Source organism: Bos javanicus, chromosome 16, assembly GCF_032452875.1.
Source record: "Bos javanicus breed banteng chromosome 16, ARS-OSU_banteng_1.0, whole genome shotgun sequence".
NCBI lineage: Eukaryota > Metazoa > Chordata > Mammalia > Artiodactyla > Bovidae > Bos > Bos javanicus.
The window spans coordinates 27,760,100-27,779,759 of record NC_083883.1 but is presented as its reverse complement, the minus strand read 5'-3'; the positions used below and the strand labels follow the sequence as shown (position 1 = coordinate 27,779,759).

The 19,660-nt window shown below is 49.2% G+C and overlaps 1 protein-coding gene across 1 annotated transcript in view; it reads right to left on the bottom strand.

The window, feature by feature from the left end:
* CAPN2 (calpain 2) overlaps positions 1-13,299 on the bottom strand; it is a 58,401-nt gene extending 45,102 nt beyond the window's left edge. The window contains exons 1-2 of the mRNA XM_061382311.1: positions 13,037-13,299; positions 7,854-7,923 (exon numbers count right to left, since the gene is read on the bottom strand). Of these exons, the coding sequence (XP_061238295.1) occupies positions 7,854-7,923; positions 13,037-13,273 (307 nt within the window). The 5' untranslated portion in view covers positions 13,274-13,299. The remainder of the gene's footprint in view (positions 1-7,853; positions 7,924-13,036) is intronic.
* Positions 13,300-19,660: the final 6,361 nt, after the last annotated feature.

Below are 19,660 nucleotides of genomic sequence, written 5' to 3'. Positions count from 1 at the left end.
CCACTCTGCTCACATCCCAACCCTGGCTGTAACACGGGGCTTCAGCCTCCTTCTGTGAGCCGCACACAGAGCTGGAGCAAGAACAGATGATCCAGGCCGGATGTGTTCCCTCCCTCCCTCCGCCTGATGCTCCTGCGGAGAGCTCTGAGAGGGAGAAGGAGAAGGGAGGATGGAGGGGGACAGGGTGCCAAGGCCTCAGGGGCACACTGTCGCACACCAAGCTTGCGTGTACGACCAGAAGGAGGCTGGGCTCCGTGCACCGGGAAGACACAGCCTGTTATCCATCTCTGCTCCCTAGCTCCCTGTGAGAGTGGCCCCCACGGGGACCCCCTGATAGTAGCGTTACCTGCCAGCTCTCTCTTGCCTTCCTGCCAGCCACAGCCACATCCTCGCTGTCCTCCTCAACCCCTCTGTGCCCCAGGCCCCCACAGGAGAGGAGGTGGAGCCAACCCTCCTTCTAGACTCCTACTTCTCAGAGCTTCTTCCTCACTCCAGGAGGATCCAGCCAGCAGGGGTCTACTTTCCTGACTTCCTGGGGGCCTTCACAGTGTCAAACTAAAGGAAAAGTCTCACCGTGGCTGGGGCAGCAAATGCAGGGGAGAGATCACATAGGGGACTGTGGTAAGAATGAACACAGGAGGGGCTTCCCTGGTGGCTCAGGGGTGAAGAGTCTGTCTGCCGATGCAGGAGGCACAGGTTCCATCCCTGATCTGGGAAGATCCCACATGCCGCGGAGCAGCTGAGCCCACGCGCCACAACTACTGAGCCTGCACTCTTGAGCCCGGAGGCTGCAACTACAGAAGCCCTGGCACCCTATAGCCTGTGCTCTGCAACAAGAGAGGCCACTGCAATGAGAAGTCCATGCACTGCAACCAGAGAGCAGCCCCAACTCGCCACAACTAGAGAAAAGCCTGCGCAGCAATGAGACCCAGCACAGCCACAAGTAACTAAAAATTATTCAAAAGAATGAATGTGAGAGGTTTCCTCAGTCTGATCCCCAGGGAGAGAAGAGACCACCAGTGACACACCCGTAAGGTTCTGCACCACATGGGAAAAGGAGAGATGCAAATGCCACCTTGTTTCCATTTCCCAGGTGGGTAAGTTTTTGAGGCTGAAAACAGCAGAGGCACTGCAGACAAAGTGGGTGCTGGGAGAGGAAAAGGTCCAGGCAAGGGGGAGTGAAGAGCCTCCCAGCTTCTCCTGGAAACATCAGGGAGAAATGGCCATTGCATGAGCCCTGAAAGCTGGGGCAGGAGACTTCACTGAGTTTCCTGAACTTTCCTCCAAACACTAGCTCCTCTGTCATCTCCTCTCCACAGCTTCAGTGTCTGTCAAAGCCAAGTGCTAGAGCCGACCCCGTGGGGTATTCAAAACCAGCCGCATGTACCTCGTCCCCTCAAGCCTTGCTCTCCCCAAAGGTAATGTGCAATTTGCAGCTATTAAACCCTTACTAAGTGTCAGCCTCTGGCAAGTAGAGCTTTCCACGCATTATTTAATTCCATCTTCATAGCCCTATGATGTAGATACTATTATCATCCCATTTTATGGATGAGAAAACTGAGGCTTGATGAGGATGGTGATTTGCCTCATGTGACACAGCCAAGAAGTGGTGGAACCAAGAAGCCAACTTCTAACTGATGGACACTCAAGTCCTCACTCTGGACCCTGCTATTTACAGATATTTGCTGATGTCTGGGGCTTCCCTGGAGGCTCAGGCGGTAAAGGATCTGCGTGAAATGCAGGAGACCCAGATTCGATCCCTGGGTTGGGGAGAAAGGAATGGCTACCCACTCCAGTATTCTTGCCTGGAGAATCTCATGGACAGAGTAGCCTGCAGGGTACAGTCCATGGGGATGCAAAGAGTCAGATGTGACTGAGCAACTAACACTTTCACTTCTTCACTGATACGTGTGCATTGCTTGGCTCTGTGTGGAGACATACAGGCCTGTGAGGATCATCCCACCCTGAGAAGTCGAGGATGGGGGGCTGGATCCCAACAGCAGTAGCTATAATGCTATGGTAGCTATAGTGCACACATGGCTTTTTCCATTCAAACCGAATAAGATAAAAAATTCAGCTCCGTGGTTGGATTAGTCACACTTCCAGTGTTCCCCATGTAGCTTGTGGCTACCATACGGACAGAGCAGAACATTCCCATCACTTCTGAAAGTTCTGGTGGACAGTGCTGGCTTGGAGTCTGCCCCACTGCACACCGGCCATGCAATGTTGGGCCAGCCAGCAGACCACCCTCCTCCTGGGGCTCCTGTGCCTGTACTGTAGCTGCCGAGGGTCCCACTAGACCTCACAGAACATGTGGCCCTTCATTTTTGAAATCCCCTGGATGAGGGCCTCGCTGGGCCTGATGCCATGTGGGGGGATGATCTGAGCAGGGGTCTCAGACCTTGTAATGGAGATGTTATTGCTCAACATACATGAACTGAAGCCCAGTGCGGGGGCGATGTGCGGCTGCCAGGGGAAGCCACAGAATGTAGGAAGTAGTGAGACCTCAGGGAACTCAGATCCAATCCCCTCATCTCAGGAAAAGGCCAGAGACCACACAGGGATGTGGCCTGGCTCCTGGCTCAGGGAGCAGCGGAATAAGCGAAAAGTCACACTCTGACCCACAGGCCCACGGGGAGCAGAAGAACCCTGTCAACTCCTCGGGCGTTTCCTGAGATTGCAGAGGACCCTGTACGCGACAGTGGGGTGGGGGAGAATTCTTTGGGGAGAATTCCTACTGCCTCTGGAGAGATGAGGTCAGGGGCAGCAAGGAGAGATGTGCTCAACCTTGGGCATCTGATGGGCAGGAACCCCGCTGTGTGACGGCCAGGGCAGGACGGGGCCTCTGGGCGATCCATCCCTGCCCTGTTTACAGACCTGTCTCAGGTGCAGCCGGAAAGGGAGCTGGGAGCACAGGCTGCTGCCACAAGGGAGACGCTGTGAAAGAGCATTTATAACCAGAAGAGCTGGGAGAGGAAACGATGACTCATGGACTGCACACATCTGCCCCAGGAGGCTGGGGAGGGGGGTGGGGCAGTGCGGGCAGTGCTGGGCTGGTGGTGAAGCCATTGTTTTAAGAAAGAGGAGAAACCAGCCAACACTCATTTTTAAATTTTTAAAAAAAAAAACTATAAGCACTATCTTTAAAAAACGTATCCTACAAAATCCTGGCCCAGGACTCCTGAAAAGTGGCAAGCTCATCAAAGCTGTCTGAGAAACTGTCACAGCCAAGAGGAGCCTTAGGAGCCGTGACAACTAAATGCAACGTGGTATCCTGGATGGGATCCCGAGACAGAAAAATGACTGGGGAGAAACTCAGGAAGGTAAAGGATGGACTTTGGTTAATGATAATGTATCAGTATTGGTTCATTAATCGTAGCAGATGTCCCACACTAATAATGTAAGAAGTTAACAATCAGGGAAACTGGGGGTGGTGTGCATGGAATTCTCTGTACTTTTCATCTCAACTTTTCTATAAATCTACAACTGTTCCAACAAATAAAGGCTATTAAATTTTTTTAAGGTGCTTATTAAAGTGGCTTTTAAAAATTATAAGAATCACTTTTAAATGATTATTATTATATAACCTTTAAAAATGGGAAAATAGGGAGAGGCTGAATTTGCTCAGGATTCTACAATTTGCCAAGTGCGTTTGCCTATATTAATTGCATTTTTCACCATGGCCCCGGGAAGGAAGTATTATCATGATTCCCATTTTCTAGAAGAGGAAACTGAGGCTCAGAGTGCCTGGATAACCTGCTCATTGTCACGCGGGCTAGGAAACAGGAGAGGAAGCCGAAACTGGAGACCTCCTTCCTGGTGCTTTTCCCACTGGCTCTGGGCTCTCCACTCTCTGCTGAGCTCGGCTGTGAGGGGAGACACCCTGTGACACCTCTCAGCAGGTGCTGTGGGGCTTGTGTGACCCTCAGCGGTAGGGTGAGGGTAGAGGCTGGGTGATCCACCTTTAGGGGCCAGGTTACAAAGACACAGGGCTGTGCGGTTTCAGCACTGGCAGCCTGGAGCCCTCCCTCAAGAAGCTGAGGGCCTTTGCGGGCACCTGGCCAGGGCAGCCACCTTCCCCTGAGAGCCGTGAGGGCAGTGGGGACCGTGGGGAGCTATGTAAAAGGGGCAGTGTGAAAGCTCAGCAGTGGCCCAGTGAAAATCAGAGGCAGAAGGAGCTCGGCTCTCGGGTCTCCCAGCCCTGGGGGCCACCATGGCCATCACCTGTCACAAGAGGCTACCAGCAGCAACTCCAGGCTGTATTTAGCTGCAGGGCAGCCTGGCTGAAGGTCAGCCTGGATCTCCAGCCCTTCCTCCAGAGAGGCAGACTTTTCTTCCCTGACTCAGTGCTCAGCACAGCCAAGGTCTGCAGTACAAGTGGCTCACATCAGAGCCGCCTACAACAGTTAGGGTTACTCTGGTGCGGCTTTGAGCTGACCCTCTGGGAAGGTGGTAGAAATCTGTGGATTAACTACTGCCAGGCAGCCCTGTGAAGGAAGCCCTGTTGGGAGATGTACAAGTCCAAGGACAGCCCCGGCCCAGGTTCCCTGGCAAACTGAGTGAGTCTCCGGGTAAAAAGTACAGGTAAGGAAATACAGTTTGCTTTGAGAATGTTACCTCCATATTTCCTCAACAAAGCCTCATGGCAACTCGTGATGGGAGTGAGAAGAGTGTAGAAAGATTTAAAATCATATTCGAGTTCTTTCCTTGGGCCATTTTTAGCTTTGTGGCCTTGCATGGAGTCCCCACCTGCTGCCGCAGCTTTCTTATCTGCATAGTGGGGTGAAAATATTTATTTGGATGAGATAATAATAATATCACTACATGTAATAATATTTATGACATGAGATAATGAGATGAAAATGCTCCACGAGTTGCACACTGTTTCTTAGTCACAGGGGCTTCCCAGGTGGTGCTAGTGGTAAAGAACGTGCCTGCCAATGCCGGAGACGTAAGAGACACGGGTTCGATCCCTGGGTCAGGAAGACCCTCTGGAGGAGGGCATGACAACCCAGTCCATTCTTGCCTATGAAATCCCAAGGACAGAGGAGTCGGGAGGGCTACAGTCCATAGGATTGAAAAGAACTGGACATGACAGAAGCAATTTAGCACAAATACACAGGGTCACAGGGGCTGTTATCACTCCTCGGCTAAGATAAAAGATCTGGTGGCCTAGCCCAAGATCTCCCCTCAGTGTCCAGCATGAGGAGTGATTCTAGAACAGTTGAATGCCCCATAGTAGGGAATCTTTGAGATCACCCTGCTGACCCTCCCCACCTTCCCTTTTTAGAAGAGGCTGAGGTTCCTAGTGATGACTTGCCCACGGTCCTCAACTGTGGGGTGAGCCCCGACATCCCTCAGAGGTTGAAAACTTTCCATGCCCCTTCTAGGGAGTCTAGCTCAGGGATTAAACACAGACCATCTGCATTTGCATTCCAGGCCCTCGCTTCAGCTGTGGGATGACCTTAAGCAAGTCACTCCCAGGACAGAACCTCTCTGCTGGGTGGGCCAGTCGAGTGGCAGGCATTGCTGCCATTTGTTCCTGATGCTTCTGAACCTTCGGGGACCGGGTGACAGCCACCACCCCACACCCACCCTCTGCCCAGATGCCAGAGTCAGGGTGAGAGTTCAGTTCACCACATTTCACAGTTCATAGTCAAATCAGGATCCTCCAGTACAAAAGGCCAAGAGAACAAAATGGCCAATGTGGTATAAAAACAACAACAAACAAACAAAACTTAGAAACGGCAAACCTAATTACTGAGAAGTTTTTAAAGGACTTTAGCTTAAACTTGTTTTTATTTAATTCGGTGCATATCATATGGATTTTTACCCCAGGAATGTAAACTTTTTGTGTCTCCTCTCCAAATGGCCTGACAGTATTCCAACAGGACTTACATCTTACAATTCGGTCCTTGAGAGATCATTAAGCTCTGAAGTGGATGTTTAGCCCAGGTGTGGAATTTAGCCCAGATATGACCGTTGCCATTTCTGTTTCCAGATTTTTCTAAAACCCCCATGGTTAGCTGTAATCTCCATCAACTTCTAGCTCAATTAACTTTCATTTTCTCTAACCAATGGACTTTTCTGGAGTACCCACCTTAGGTGCCTAAGGGCCCCTGGGTCTATCTTTTGTGAAGGAGAGAAGGCAGGAAATGGGAGGTAGGTATTCTTTAGGTAAAAGTATGCTCTGGCATCTCAGGAATTTGCACACGGATGCTGAGCTCAGATAGTGGGGTTTGCACGCCTAGCTCTGAGTCATGCTCTCCATTTCCCAAGGGGCCCCCAGCATACCCTGTCTTAACATCTTAATGATTCACAGAGCGCCCCGACATCCCTCAGAGGTTGAAAACTTTCCATGCCCCTTCTAGGGAGTCTAGCTCAGGGATTAAACACAGACCGTCTGCATTTGCATTCCAGGCCCTCGCTTCAGCTGTGGGATGACCTTAAGCAAGTCACTCCCAGGACAGAACCTCTCTGCTGGGTGGGCCAGGAAAGAAGGCACAATTCAAAGATGCTTAACTCTGTTACTGATGGACTAGTCTGGAAAACAAGTTGAAGCTGATGGCTCAAAATTAGGTTTTGGTTTATCGCAGCAAATAAGCTGCTCCAGCGATCGTAGGCTCATATCTACTAGGAGTAAAACATAATAAGCGTGGATTCTATGAGAATCTTAAACAGTGGTCGCAGGCCCCTTTGTTAAGACTTCTTCAAAGAAACCCTGGGGGCAATAAGCAACGAGGTCCTACTTAGAGCACAGGTAACTATACTCAAGGTCCTGTGATAAACCATAATGGTAAGGAGTGTGAAAAAGAACATGTATATGTGTAACTGAGTCACTCTGTACAGCAGAAATTAGCACAACATTGTGAATCAACTATCCTTCAATAAAATCAATTAAAAAAAAAAAACAAAAACGCAGGTGCTTTCATGTCAAAGCAGCCTGTAGGTTCCAGTCTCAGCAGGCACTGTATTCAGAAATCAGAGCCCGGCTTCAGAGAGCCTCACAACTCAGCTACTCCAGTTAAAATTACTTAAGTGAACATTACAATTGCCTCTGTGACAAGAGCACCATGTCCACTGTTGTGATACCATGGTGAGCTCGTCCTGCAAACACTGAGGACACCCTGGTACGTTAACTTCCTCCCCCCAGTGACTACTAGGGTTTCCTCTTCCTTTACAATGAGTCACCATCCCATCCCTGAACCACAGAGAACTGATGTCTCAGTGCTGCAGCTGACCCGGGGGAGTCCTCCTAACTGGTCCTCAGCCTGGAGCCTGACTGCTCCGTGGGCCACTAGTAACACTGGCTCCGGGAGATGCAGACGCTCCGGGTGGCTGAGATCCAGGAGCTCCTCTGTCTCCCAGTGGGAGCATCTTTGTAACTTCAGCAACTAGCCCAGCACTTCCCTGGTGTTCCAGAGGCTAAGACTTCTCATTCGCACTGCAGGGCAGGGGCCCGGGTTTGATCCCTGGTCAAGGAACTAGAACCCATGTGCCACAACTAAAGATCCCGCATGCTGCAACAAAGATTGAAAAGTCCATATGCTGCAACTGAGACCCAGCACAAAAATAAATACATAGTAAAAATAATAATAATCTCAACTCTTTAAAATGACAACAGCAACAAACAGCCCAGTCTGGTGCAGGGGACACAGGGGGCCTCACTGCACCTCTGTCTATTTGTCTACCACAGCACAGGATCCTAAGGAGACAAGACATTCCAGGAAGCTTCTGGAAATGGAAATTGCCAAAGGGTTTAGCAAGAGAGCGGAATCATAACTATCCCTCACTCTTTCCACCCACAGCTGTGTCGACAGGCCCCTGTAGCCTGCTTAGATGCCATCACTTACCTAGGGCTCCTTGGCAGATGTCTGTGCGAGTGGCTCCTCCAGTAATAAATTGGGGATTATCGCAGATCTCCTGAAAACGAGACCCACAAAGTATTGTCAACATATATGCCATATGCTTTTGTAGTTAGGACACCTCAGTTTCCAACAGATGCACCAAACCCCTTTGTCTCTCCCCTCTCCTCTAGGGAATGCCTGGCCGTTAGACTGCCATGGGGTCCTTCTCTGACCCCTGCTCTGTGGGTCCTGATAGGTGGTAGGGGATCCTACTGCTCCACCAGATCCCAATGCCCCATACTGCTTGGAGCCTACTTCATCATGCCACTTCCTAGGGCCAGGGCGGTGGCAAGTCCAGCCTCCTCTGGGGGCCTGGAGATGCTCCACACTCTAAAGTTGCCCTGCCCACCACGCCCGCCCCTCTCCTCTTTTCCTGCATGGGATTTCTCCTCTCCTACCCAGTTCCCTCCTTCTCCACATCTTAACATATCTCAAGACTCACTGCCACCAATTCCATGAAGCCCTCCTTCACAGTCTGGCCCTCACTCATCCTTTCCATCCTGAATCCCAGAGTATCTGTACTCTGCAATTCAGCAGCTAGATGTGTGCTGTGCATGGTGCTGGATACCACTATGTCTTCCTAACACTTATGCTTCTTGAGGGCAGGGGGAGGTATCTAGCTTTCTGGATTTGCCCACAGGCCATGATACTTGGGGCGGAGGGTTCGCATACTATGAGCCTGCTGTATGTCAGTACTGTGTGTGGTGCTTTATCTCAGGAACATGGATGGGCAACAACCCCGTTTTATAGGTGAGGAAACAGGCTAAGAGATGAGCCACGTGTCCCAAGATGCATCGCTCATGGCTGTAGACAGCAATGGGATTTGACTGCTGTAAACCATATACTCCTTCCCCTCCTGAACTGCCTCTAAATGATTACTAACAAGCCAAAAAGGGCTGTCCCACAGGTCGCCTACTGGAAGCCAACTTTGAGCAGGGCTGGCCCCTCTGCTGCCCTCTCTGAGCACGCTTCCTGATTCTGAAGAGCCGCACCCAAAACCACAGAGGAAGCACAGAGCATAAATCTGGGCTTCCCTTGGCCGGGACCCTTTGATTTGGAGGAGCTCCACCCCAAAGTGCCCGGAGGGCCCCCTCTCTGTCAAGCAGAAACGTTTCCTGGGTGAGGCCAGGATCTAGCCCCTGTCCATCGTGGCTTAGACTGTAGACCCTTCTGGAATCCACAGCAGAGCACACTCCTCTCATGCCTGAATTGTCCCTTCCCTGTTCGGGTGGGTCTGTCTGGGGGAAGACAGGCACAGTGAGAATGTTTTTTTGCTGAGGCAGAGGAAGCCAGCTTTGCCCGAGGCCTGCCAGCCAAGCACTTATCCTGCTGATGGAATACACGGAACTTGGTGCTGGGAGCCTAGAAATCATATTGATAATCCTCGGTGCGCCAGGCACTTATCCCAGAAGGGTTTTTCCATTATTTTTGAGAAATTTTTCACGCCTTTGGCAGCCTCTCCAAAGAAGGCAAAGTTTAGAGTGGCTCTTAGAGATGCTTCAGGAAATTTGTACACAGCATGAAGGGCACGAATTAAATACGGAACATCACAGTCTCAGGAAAGGGGTTGAGAGCCTGGGCTTTGGAGTTAGCTGGAGTGTGACTCCTGGCTCTGCCACTTCTTATATAGTGGGTTCTATGACCCTGGCAAGTTACTTCACCTCTTTTAGACTCAGTTTCAAAAAAAAAAAAAAAGACTCAGTTTCCTCATCTGTATAATGGGGATAGTGATGACAAGTGTACCTACGACATCTGAAGGTTAAATGAGATGACTATGGATGTGTGTCTCGGTAAGCACTATATCAGTTACCGACTATTATAGCTATTGAAGGAGTATCATAATCACTGAACTTGGAGGCAGGAGATGCAGGCTTGAGGCTGAATTCAGCTAGCTGAGTGTAAACAAGTCATTAAGGTCTCAGAGGCCTTAGATCAGAGGTCCCTAACCTTTTTGGCACTAGGGACTGGTTTTGTGGAAGACAAATTTTCCCATGGGGTGGGGAGATGGTTTGGGGATGATTCGAGCATGTTACATTTATTATGCTGCCGCTGATACACCAGGAGACTGAGCTCAGGTGGTAATGTGAACAATGGGGAGCAGCTGTAAACACTGATAAGCTTTGCTTGCTCACCAGCTGCTCTCCTTCTGCTGCATGGCCTGGTTCCTAACAGGCCATAGGCACCGGTCAGGGCAAGGTGGGGACTGGCATGTCTGCCCTCGCTCCAACCTGACTGGTGCCATCCCTGATGGTGACCAGCCCACAGTGACTTTAGCCGTGTCCTCTTCCCGTCTGCGGAGCCCTCTGTGGCTAGTGTTGAGAAACCCCCTCTGAGGAAGGGCAGCCCTTTGGCTCCAGGGCTGGCCCGCTCCCCTCCCTCCTCTTACTCCCTCCTCTCACTTCCTCGGGGCCTCCTTTTCTCTTTAGTTCCTTTCTCTCTGGGGCTTGACATAAGCTTGTGTGCATGCTCAGTTGCTCAGTCATGTCTGACTCTTTGTGACCCTTTGGACTGTAGCGCACCAGGCTTCTCTGTCCATGGGATTCTCCAGGCAAGAATACTGGAGGAGGTTGCCATGCCCCGCACCAGGGGATCTTCCCCATCCAGGGATCGAACCTGCATCTCCAGTGGATCCTGCATTGCGGGTGGATTCTTTACCACTGAGCACCAGGGAAGCCTGGGACTTGGCACATAAAACATTCCAATTGCTCTCGTCTGAAAACACAACCTCTCAAGTCCCAGGTCCCACTCTCCCTGCCACCTTTCCTCCTTTCCTTTCGCAAGAACGCTTCTGGAACTACACGAGCACACTCCTCATTTCTGGTTCCTTACTTTGGGGTCTACAGCTATCTGGCTCCTACCCACTGCAATTCGGTTGTTGTTGTTCAGTCACTAAGTTGTGTCCAACTCTTTTTGACCCCATGGACTGCAGCATACCAGGCTCCTCTGTCCCCCATTATCTCCCAGAGTTTACTCAAATTCATGTCCATTGAGTTGGTGAGGCTACCTAACCATCTCATTCTACCCCATGGCAATTGCTCTGTTAAAGTCACCAGTGACTTGCTTTTGTCTAGATCCAGTGGATACATTTTTGATTGTCTCACTTGACCTGAACTACAGCGGTGTTTGAGAAGGCAGAGAAGGTGGCTATGAGCTGTGGACTCTAAACACCCCCAGGCGGACAGTCCTGGCTCCAGCCCAAGACACCTGAATAAGCAGATATTTAACCTTCTCAAGCCTCAATTTCTTCAGCTGCTGAATGGGTCTATACCTGTTGCCCTCCCCATTGGTTGTTCAGCTCATACCCCTTTCATGCCCTAACCTGGGGCTCTAAAATGGGCTTAGATTTCCATTTTCCCATCTGGAAATCCTACAGGTATTCCCAACTGTTGGGTGACCTGTCTGTCTAGCCCCTAATGCCTTCAGAGGCAAAAACCAATATGCACTATGCCTAGCATACAGTAGGTGTTCAATATAAGCTTACAGAATGAATGAAAGAATAAGCAAAGAAGTATATAAATTCACTCCACAGACTGTCATGTACTATACAAACGTAAGGCAATTACATTCTCGTTTATCACTTTCACGGTCGTAATTTTTTTGAGGCTTGTTACAATCTTGCATTCATTCATTCATTCCACAAAGAGTCTTTTTGTTCACAAATGTATCCCAAGCATTTAAGACAGTGCCTGACATTTAACAGGCACTCAACAAATACTGTTAAATGAATGAATGAACAAATGAATGCTTACTCTGAATGCACCAGGGATTGACTGGTGAACAATACACACACGGTCCCTGCAGTTCAATAGGAAGAACAAGCAAATGTATGTAATTATGTGAACAAACTGTGAAATGCTGTAAAGGAAATCAGCAGAGTTCATGATAAAGAATGACAAGATGAGAAGCGGGGCTGCAAAGAATGGTCAGGACAAAATCTCTTTGGGGAGGGAACACCTAAGTCCCAAAGAATGAGTGAGCCAGATTCCAGAAAACTGAGAAAGAGCATCTCTGGCCAGTGAGGCAGGAAAGAGCAAGGTGCCCTTGAGAAACTAAAAAGTGCTGGGCTTGGTGAGTCAGTGGAGAGAGGAAACTCTCTCTTTTAGATAAAGAAATGGAGGCACAGAGGTTAAACAGCTCACTCAAGTTAGCAAGAATTGAACTCAAGTGCTCTGGGCCAAGGGTACCTCCTATTGCACTTGCTGCCTGTGGGCTGGGTTTGGGGTAACAGAAGGTGACTAGCCGATGGGGGTCGGGGTGGGGGTTCAGGGGAGGGGAAGCAGGACAGGAAGGCTTATTTTCCTAACAGGAATCTAGAGGCTGGATTTCCCAGGAGGCCTCCTTGAGGTGTGGTGGGAGAAGGTCAGCGAGGTGTCTGTCCCATAGGAGGTGGGGCCAGGAGGGTTCCCAGGGACACAGGATGTACAAACTGATCAGGGAAGCAAACTGCACCCAAGGCCTGCCAGGGCACGGAGGACAGAGATCCAGGGCCGGTGGGAAAAGGGAGCTCAGAGGAGGCCGGGAGATTCCCGGATGAGGAGCAGGAACCGGCTCCTGGCTGCATCTCCCCTATCCTTTTGATAATCACCAGGGTAAATATTACAGGGAGCTGTCTTGCCAGTTTCCATCTGGAAAAATAAACAGGAAACTGAGTGGATAAATCTAACCATCACTTCAAGAGACAATCCCTAGTCACAACGTCCAGGCCATGCGTGGACTTTCTCCCTGAAGCAGAGATAACCGAGTTAGAGACCGACTTTCCCCGTGAAATACCGTAACACCCACGCCCCGGTCTCCCCCCCCCCCCCAACCCCCGGCCTCCCTTCTCCGCCATCCGGAATCCAAGAAGTTTCCTCCAGGTCCCCTTATGTCACCCGCGTTTTTGTGAGTTTTTGCCGGTGGGCCTGCTAGTGGGATCTGTAGGCAGTGTGCACCTCGGCGCGTCCTAAGGGCCCCGTGGGTGGCAGATGGGACGCGGGCGACCCCGCGCCAGCGGAGCCCCGGATCCAGGCCGCGGGGCTCGCTCCCCGCGCATCCGCGGCTCCCCGCGCGCGGGGCCGGGTTCTCGCCCGCTCGCAGGCCCGTCCGCCGCACCTCCGGGCCCCGCATCCCGCCCCGGGCGCGCTCCCTACCGTGGGCCGCTTCCACTCGATGCCCCGGGTCTTGCTGGAGTAAGGTCCCAACTCCTTGAAGCCCAGGGAGGACGGCAGGGCCGGGAAGGAGGGGTCCTGGAACAGCGCCCCGGCCTCCAGGCACTCGTCCCGCAGCGCCGCGTAGTCCTGGTTGAGGTACTTGACCGCCCTCTCGTGCGAGCCCAGCCCCTCGGCCGCCTCCCGGTCCTTCGCCAGCTTGGCCGCGATGCCCGCCATGGTTGGCCCGGTGCCGCCGGACGAGCGAGCGAGGGTCTCGGCTGCGGCTATGAGCAGCGCTCGGCAGGGGCGCGGCCAGGTTCCGACGCACGGCAGCGGGACTGTGAGCTGCCGCCGCCGGCGATGATTCACCGGGTCCGGCAGCGCCCTCCGCCCGGCGGGCGTGGCCTGGCCGCTCCCGGCCTGCTCGGCGCCCCTCCCGGGACCCTAGCGGCCTGCACAGCGCCAGCCGGACGGCGGTGGCCCGCGGGGCCGGTGCTGCCACCTGCGGACGGCTCCCGGGATGGCCGAGCCGGCCGGCTGCGAGCATCCCGGGCATCCCGGTGGAAAAGCGGGGACTCAAATCCAGCCTCACTTTAGCCGGTTTCCCACTTGCTGGAGAAGGCTGGCGAAAACCCAAGGCTGGGGCTATCCTGACTCTCCAGGAAACACCCTGTGAGTCAGAAGGGGAGAGAGCTGGAGGAGACGAAATCAGCTCTGTAAGAAGGTGGTTTCTCTGCTATAGACCCCATTTGACAGATGGGAAAACTGAGCAACAGTGAAGTTAGACGACATCACCCGGTGTTGCTCAACTAGTTTGGGGTGGAACAAGGACTCCAAGTTACCAGAGGCATGATACAATCAGAAGGCTACACACTGCTACTGGTTAGCTGTATGATCACAGATAGCGGGGCCAGATTTGGCAAATAAAAATATATCCACTTGTAATCAGATCAGATCAGATCAGTCGCTCAGTCGTGTCCGACTCTTTGCGACCCCATGAACCACAGCATGCCAGGCCTCCCTGTCCATCACCAACTCCTGGAGTTCACTCAGACTAACGTCCATCGAGTCAGTGATGCCATCCAGCCATCTCATCCTCTGTCGTCCCCTTCTCCTCCTGCCCCCAATCCCTCCCAGCATCAGAGTCTTTTCCAATGAGACAACTCTTCGCATGAGGTGGCCAAAATACTGGAGTTTCAGCTTTAGCATCATTCCTTCCAAAGAAATCCCAGGGCTGATCTCCTTCAGAATGGACTGGTTGGATCTCCTTGCAGTCCAAGGGACTCTCAAGAGTCTTCTCCAACACCACAGTTCAAAATCATCAATTCTTTGGCTCTCAGCCTTCTTCACAGTCCAACTCTCACATCCATACATGACCACAGGAAAAACCATAGCCTTGACTAGACGGACCTTTGTTGGCAAAGTAATGTCTCTGCTTTTGAATATGCTGTCTAGGTTGGTCGTAACTTTCCTTCCAAGGAGTAAGCGTCTTTTAATTTCATGGCTGCAATAGGGAAGAACAAATATGATTCCATATTAGATCTGTTGTGTTGCCTGTGCTTACTCATATTGGTTCTGCATCTTTTGTTAAAAAAAAAAAAATGTTGCCTATAGCCTGAAATATATAGGGGAGCCTAGTTTCAGGGCTCTCACCTAAAAGAGTCCATTCATATAGAGATAAAAATTTGGGGAACAGAGAATAACATTTGTTTCATTGAAGATTTATGGGAATGTCTTGACCTGACCTACATGGACAGCTAAGAAAGGAGTCCAACACCAAGAAGTTTGCAACAGCTAACCATGTCCCTCCCTCAGCTTGCCTTTAAAGGTGCTTTGCTCAATCCCTTCAGGGAGTTAAGGGCTTTTTAACAATGAGACACCCCGGTCTCCTTGCATGACCCTGCAATAAACCTTCCTCTGCTCCAAACTGTTTTGATTTGTTTGGCTTCACTGGGTGTCAGGCACATGAAATTTCATTCAGTAAAACACCCAGCTAAATTCGAATTTCAGGTAAACACTAATGATTTTTCACTATACGTATGTTCCAAATAGTGAATGGTGGCATACTTATACTAAAAAATTATTTCTTATTTAAGGGAGCAAAATTTGCCACCTCAAAATGTCTTATTTGGCATGCGGATTATTTTGAGCTGAAAACAATGGAGGCTCAGAAGACTCAGGAAGAAACTGACCTTCCCGATAATGGCCTGAAGAATTTAGATAAAGGACCTGTTTCCAAAACAGAGCAATCAACAGAGATATCTGCAAAGATTATAGGCTCAGTGTGGTGGGGACCTTCGAGGCCTAGAGATCAGATACCTCTCTGTGTCCCATTGTCTCTGTTGTTCAGTCGCTAAGTCCTGTCCAACTCTTTGTGACCCCATGGACTGCAGCACACCAAGCTTCACCATCTCCCGGAGTTTGCTCAAACTCATGTCCATTAAGTCGGTGATGCTATCTAACCATCTCATCCTCTGTCACCCTCTTCTCCTGCCCTTAATCTTTCCCAGCATCAGGGTCTTTTCCAGTGAGTCAGCTCTTCGCATCCAATATTTTGTGGCCAAAATATTGGAGCTTCAGCTTCAGCATCAGCCCTTCCAATGAATATTCAGAATTGATTTCTTTTAGGATTGACTGGCTTAATCTCCTTGTAGTCCAAGGGACTCTCAGGAGTCTTCTCCAACATCACAGTTTGAAAGCCTCAGTTCTTTGGTGCTCAGCCTTCGTTATGGTTCAACTCTCACATTCATGCATGATTACTGGAAGAAACCATAGCTTTGACTATATAGACCTTTGCTGGCAACATGATGGCCCTGCTTTTTAATATGCTGTCTGGGTTTGTCATAGCTTTCCTTCCAAGGAACAAGCATCTTTTAGTTTCATGGCTGCAGTCACCATCTGTAGTGATTTTGGAGCCCAAGGAAATAAGTATCTCACTGTTTCCATTGTTTCCCCATCTATTTGCTGTGAAGTGATGGGACCAGATGCCATGATCTTGTTTTTCTGAATGTTGAGTTTTAAGCCAGCTTTTTCACTCTGATCTTCCAACCTCATCAAGAGGCCTTTTAGTTCCTCTTAGCTTTCTGCCATTAGAATGGTAACATCTGCATATCTGAGGTTGTTTATATTTCTCCCAGCAATCTTGATTCCAGCTTGTGATTCATCCAGCCCAGTTAGTATATATATGTGATTTTGGTGACAGGAGATGAGTGTAGTCAAGCCCACATTTTGGCAGAAGGTTTCTGTCAGTCACCAGGAGCAGGTGTCTCTGTTAATGACTTTTGTGCTTTCCTAGATATAGGGAATGGCAAACAACTTCAGTTTTCTTGCCTTGAAAACCCTGTGAACAATATGAAAAGGCAAAATGATAGGATACTGAAAGAGGAACTCCCCAGGTCGGTAAGTACCCAATATGCTACTGGAGATCAGTGGAGAAATAACTCCAGAAGGAATGAAGGGATGGAGCCAAAGCAAACACAATACCCAGTTGTGGATGTGACTGGTGATAGAAGCAAGGTCTGATGCTGTAAAGAGCAATATTGCATAGGAACCTGGAATGTTAGGTCCATGAATCAAGGCAAATTGGAAGTGGTCAAACAGGAGATGGCAAGAGTGAACATCGACATTCTAGGATCAGCAAACTAAAATGGATTGGAATGGGTGAATTTAACTCAGATGACCATTATATCTACTACTGTGGGCAGGAATCCCTTAGGAGAAATGGAATAGCCACCATGGTCAACAAAAGAGTCCGAAATGCAGTACTTGGATGCAATCTCAAAAATGACAGAATGATCTCTGTTCGTTTCCAAGGCAAACCATTCGATATCACAGTAATCCAAGTCTATGTCCCAACCAGTAACGCTGAAGAAGCTGAAGTTGAACAGTTCTATGAAGACCTACAAGACCTTTTAGAACTAACACCCAAAAAAGATGTCCTTTTCATTATAGGGGACTGGAATGCAGAAGTAGGAAGTCAAGAAACACCTGGAATAACAGGCAAATTTGGCCTTGGAATACAGAATGAAGCAGGGCAAAGACTAATAGAGTTTTGCCAAGAGAACGCACTGGTCACAGCAAACACCCTCTTCCAACAACACAAGAGAAGACTCTACACATGGACATCAGATGGTCAACACCGAAATCAGATTGATTATATTCTTTGCAGCCGAAGATGGAGAAACTCTATACAGTCAGCAAAAACAAGACCTGGAGCTGACTGTGGCTCAGATCATGAACTCCTTATTGCCAAATTCAGACTTTAATTGAAGAAAGTAGGGAAAACTACTAGACCATTCAGGTATGACCTAAATCAAATCCCTTAGGATTATACAGTGGAAGTGAGAAATAGATTTAAGGGACTAGATCTGATAGACAGAGTGCCTGATGAACTATGGACATCGTACAGGTTCGTGCACATTGTACAGGAGACAGGGTTCAAAACCATCCCCATGGAAAAGAAATGCAAAAAAGCAAAATGGCTGTCTGGGGAGACCTTACAAATAGCTGTGAAAAGAAGAGAAGCGAAAAGCAAAGGAGAAAAGGAAAGATATAAGCATCTGAATGCAGAGTTCCAAAGAATAGCAAGAAGAGATAAGAAAGCCTTCCTCAGCGATCAATGCAAAGAAATAGAGGAAAACAACAGAATGGGAAAGACTAGAGATCTCTTCAAGAAAATTAGAGATACCAAGGGAACATTTCATGCAAAGGTGGGCTCGATAAAGGACAGAAATGGTATGAACCTAACAGAAGCAGAAGATATGCACAAGATCAAATGGCCAACATCCGCTGGATCATCGAAAAAGCAAGAGAGTCCCAGAAAAAGGTCTGTTTCTGCTTTATTGACTATGCCAAAACCTTTGACTGTGTGGGTCACAATAAACTGTGGAAAATTCTGAAAGAGATGGGAATACCAGACCACCTGACCTGCCTCTTGTGAAACTTATATGCAAGTCAGGAAGCAACAGTTAGAACTGAACATGGAACAACAGACTGGTTCCAAATAGGAAAAGGAGTACGTCAAGGCTGTATATTGTCACCCTGCTTATTTAACTTCTATGCAGAGTACATCATGAGAAACGCTGGGCTGGAAGAAGCACAAGCTGGAATCAAGATTGCTGGGAGAAATATCAATAACCTCAGATATGCAGATGATACCACCCTATGGCAGAAAGTGAAGAGGAACTAAAACGCCTCTTGACGAAAGTGAAAGTGGAGAGTGAAAAAGTTGACTTAAAGCTCAACATTCAGAAAACTAAGATCATGGCATCTGGTCCCATCACTTCATGGGAAATAGTTGGGGAAACAGTGGAAACAGTGTCAGACTTTATTTTTCTGGGCTCCAAAATCACTGCAGATGGTGACTGCAGCCATGAAATTAAAAGATGCTTACTCCTTGGAAAGAAAGTTATGACCAACCTAGACAGCATATTGAAAAGTAGAGACATTACTTTGCCAACAAAGGTCCGTCTAGTCAAGGCTATGGTTTTTCCAGTGGTCATGTATGGATGTGAGAGTTGGACTGTGAAGAAGGCTGAGCACCGAAGAATTGATGCTTTTGAACTGTGGTGTTGGAGAAGACTCTTGAGAGTCCCTTGGACTGCAAGGAGATCCAACCAGTCCATCCTAAAGGAGATCAGTCCTGGGTGTTCATTGGAAGGACTGATGCTAAAGCTGAAACTCTAATACTTTGGCCACCTGATGCAAAGAACTGACTCATTGGAAAATCCCCTGATGCTGGGAGGGATTGAGGGCAGGAGGAGAAGGGGACGACAGAGGATGAGATGGCTGGATGGCATCTCCGACTCGATGGACATGAGTTTGGGTAAACTCCAGGAGTTGGTGATGGACAGGGAGGCCTGGCGTGCTGTAATTCATGGGGTCGCAAAGAGTCGGACATGACTGAGCGACTGAACTGACTGAGATGTGAGAAGATGCATGAAATTTGGCTCATAAAACCTTCTGAAAATATCTAACTATCTCAAGGCCTGTTCTGCCAGTTTTCCCCAGAGCAGTGAGTGCCTCATTTCTGATCCCTACCCTGAACTTCTTTCAGAGTGTGTTGAAGGTCAGCGACTGCAGTGGCTAGTGGAAACCAGATGGCAAGTGACAATTTTTAGTCAGCATCCAAAATGTCAGTAATCCCTGAGGCTGAGAAAGTCTGGTTTTGAGCACCTTTACCCAGGTTATCTGATTCCAGCTTTTCATTGTTTTTAAGTCATTTTACAACCTCAAATTGTAGACAGCTGTAGCAGTGCAAAATAATTTTTCTCTACATGCAGATTAATTCTGTCCAGTGGGGGGATCTCTCTATCCATCTTAGAGAAGCCTGTTGAGTCCATTTGCACATTCATTTTTAATATTCTTTATTCTTTACTTCATATAAACATGTGGTTCTTTGACTTTTTTATTTGAATCAGTTATTGTATCACTTAGTCGCTTCTTATTTTAGGTCTTCCCTGTAGCTCAGATGGTAAAGAATCATCTGCCTGCAATGCAGAAGACCCAGGTTGGAGTCCTGGGTCCAGTAGATCCCCTGAAGAAGGGAAAGACAACCCACTCCAGTATTCTTGCCTGGAGAATCCCATGGACAGAGGAGCCTGGTGGGTTACAGTCCAAGGGGTT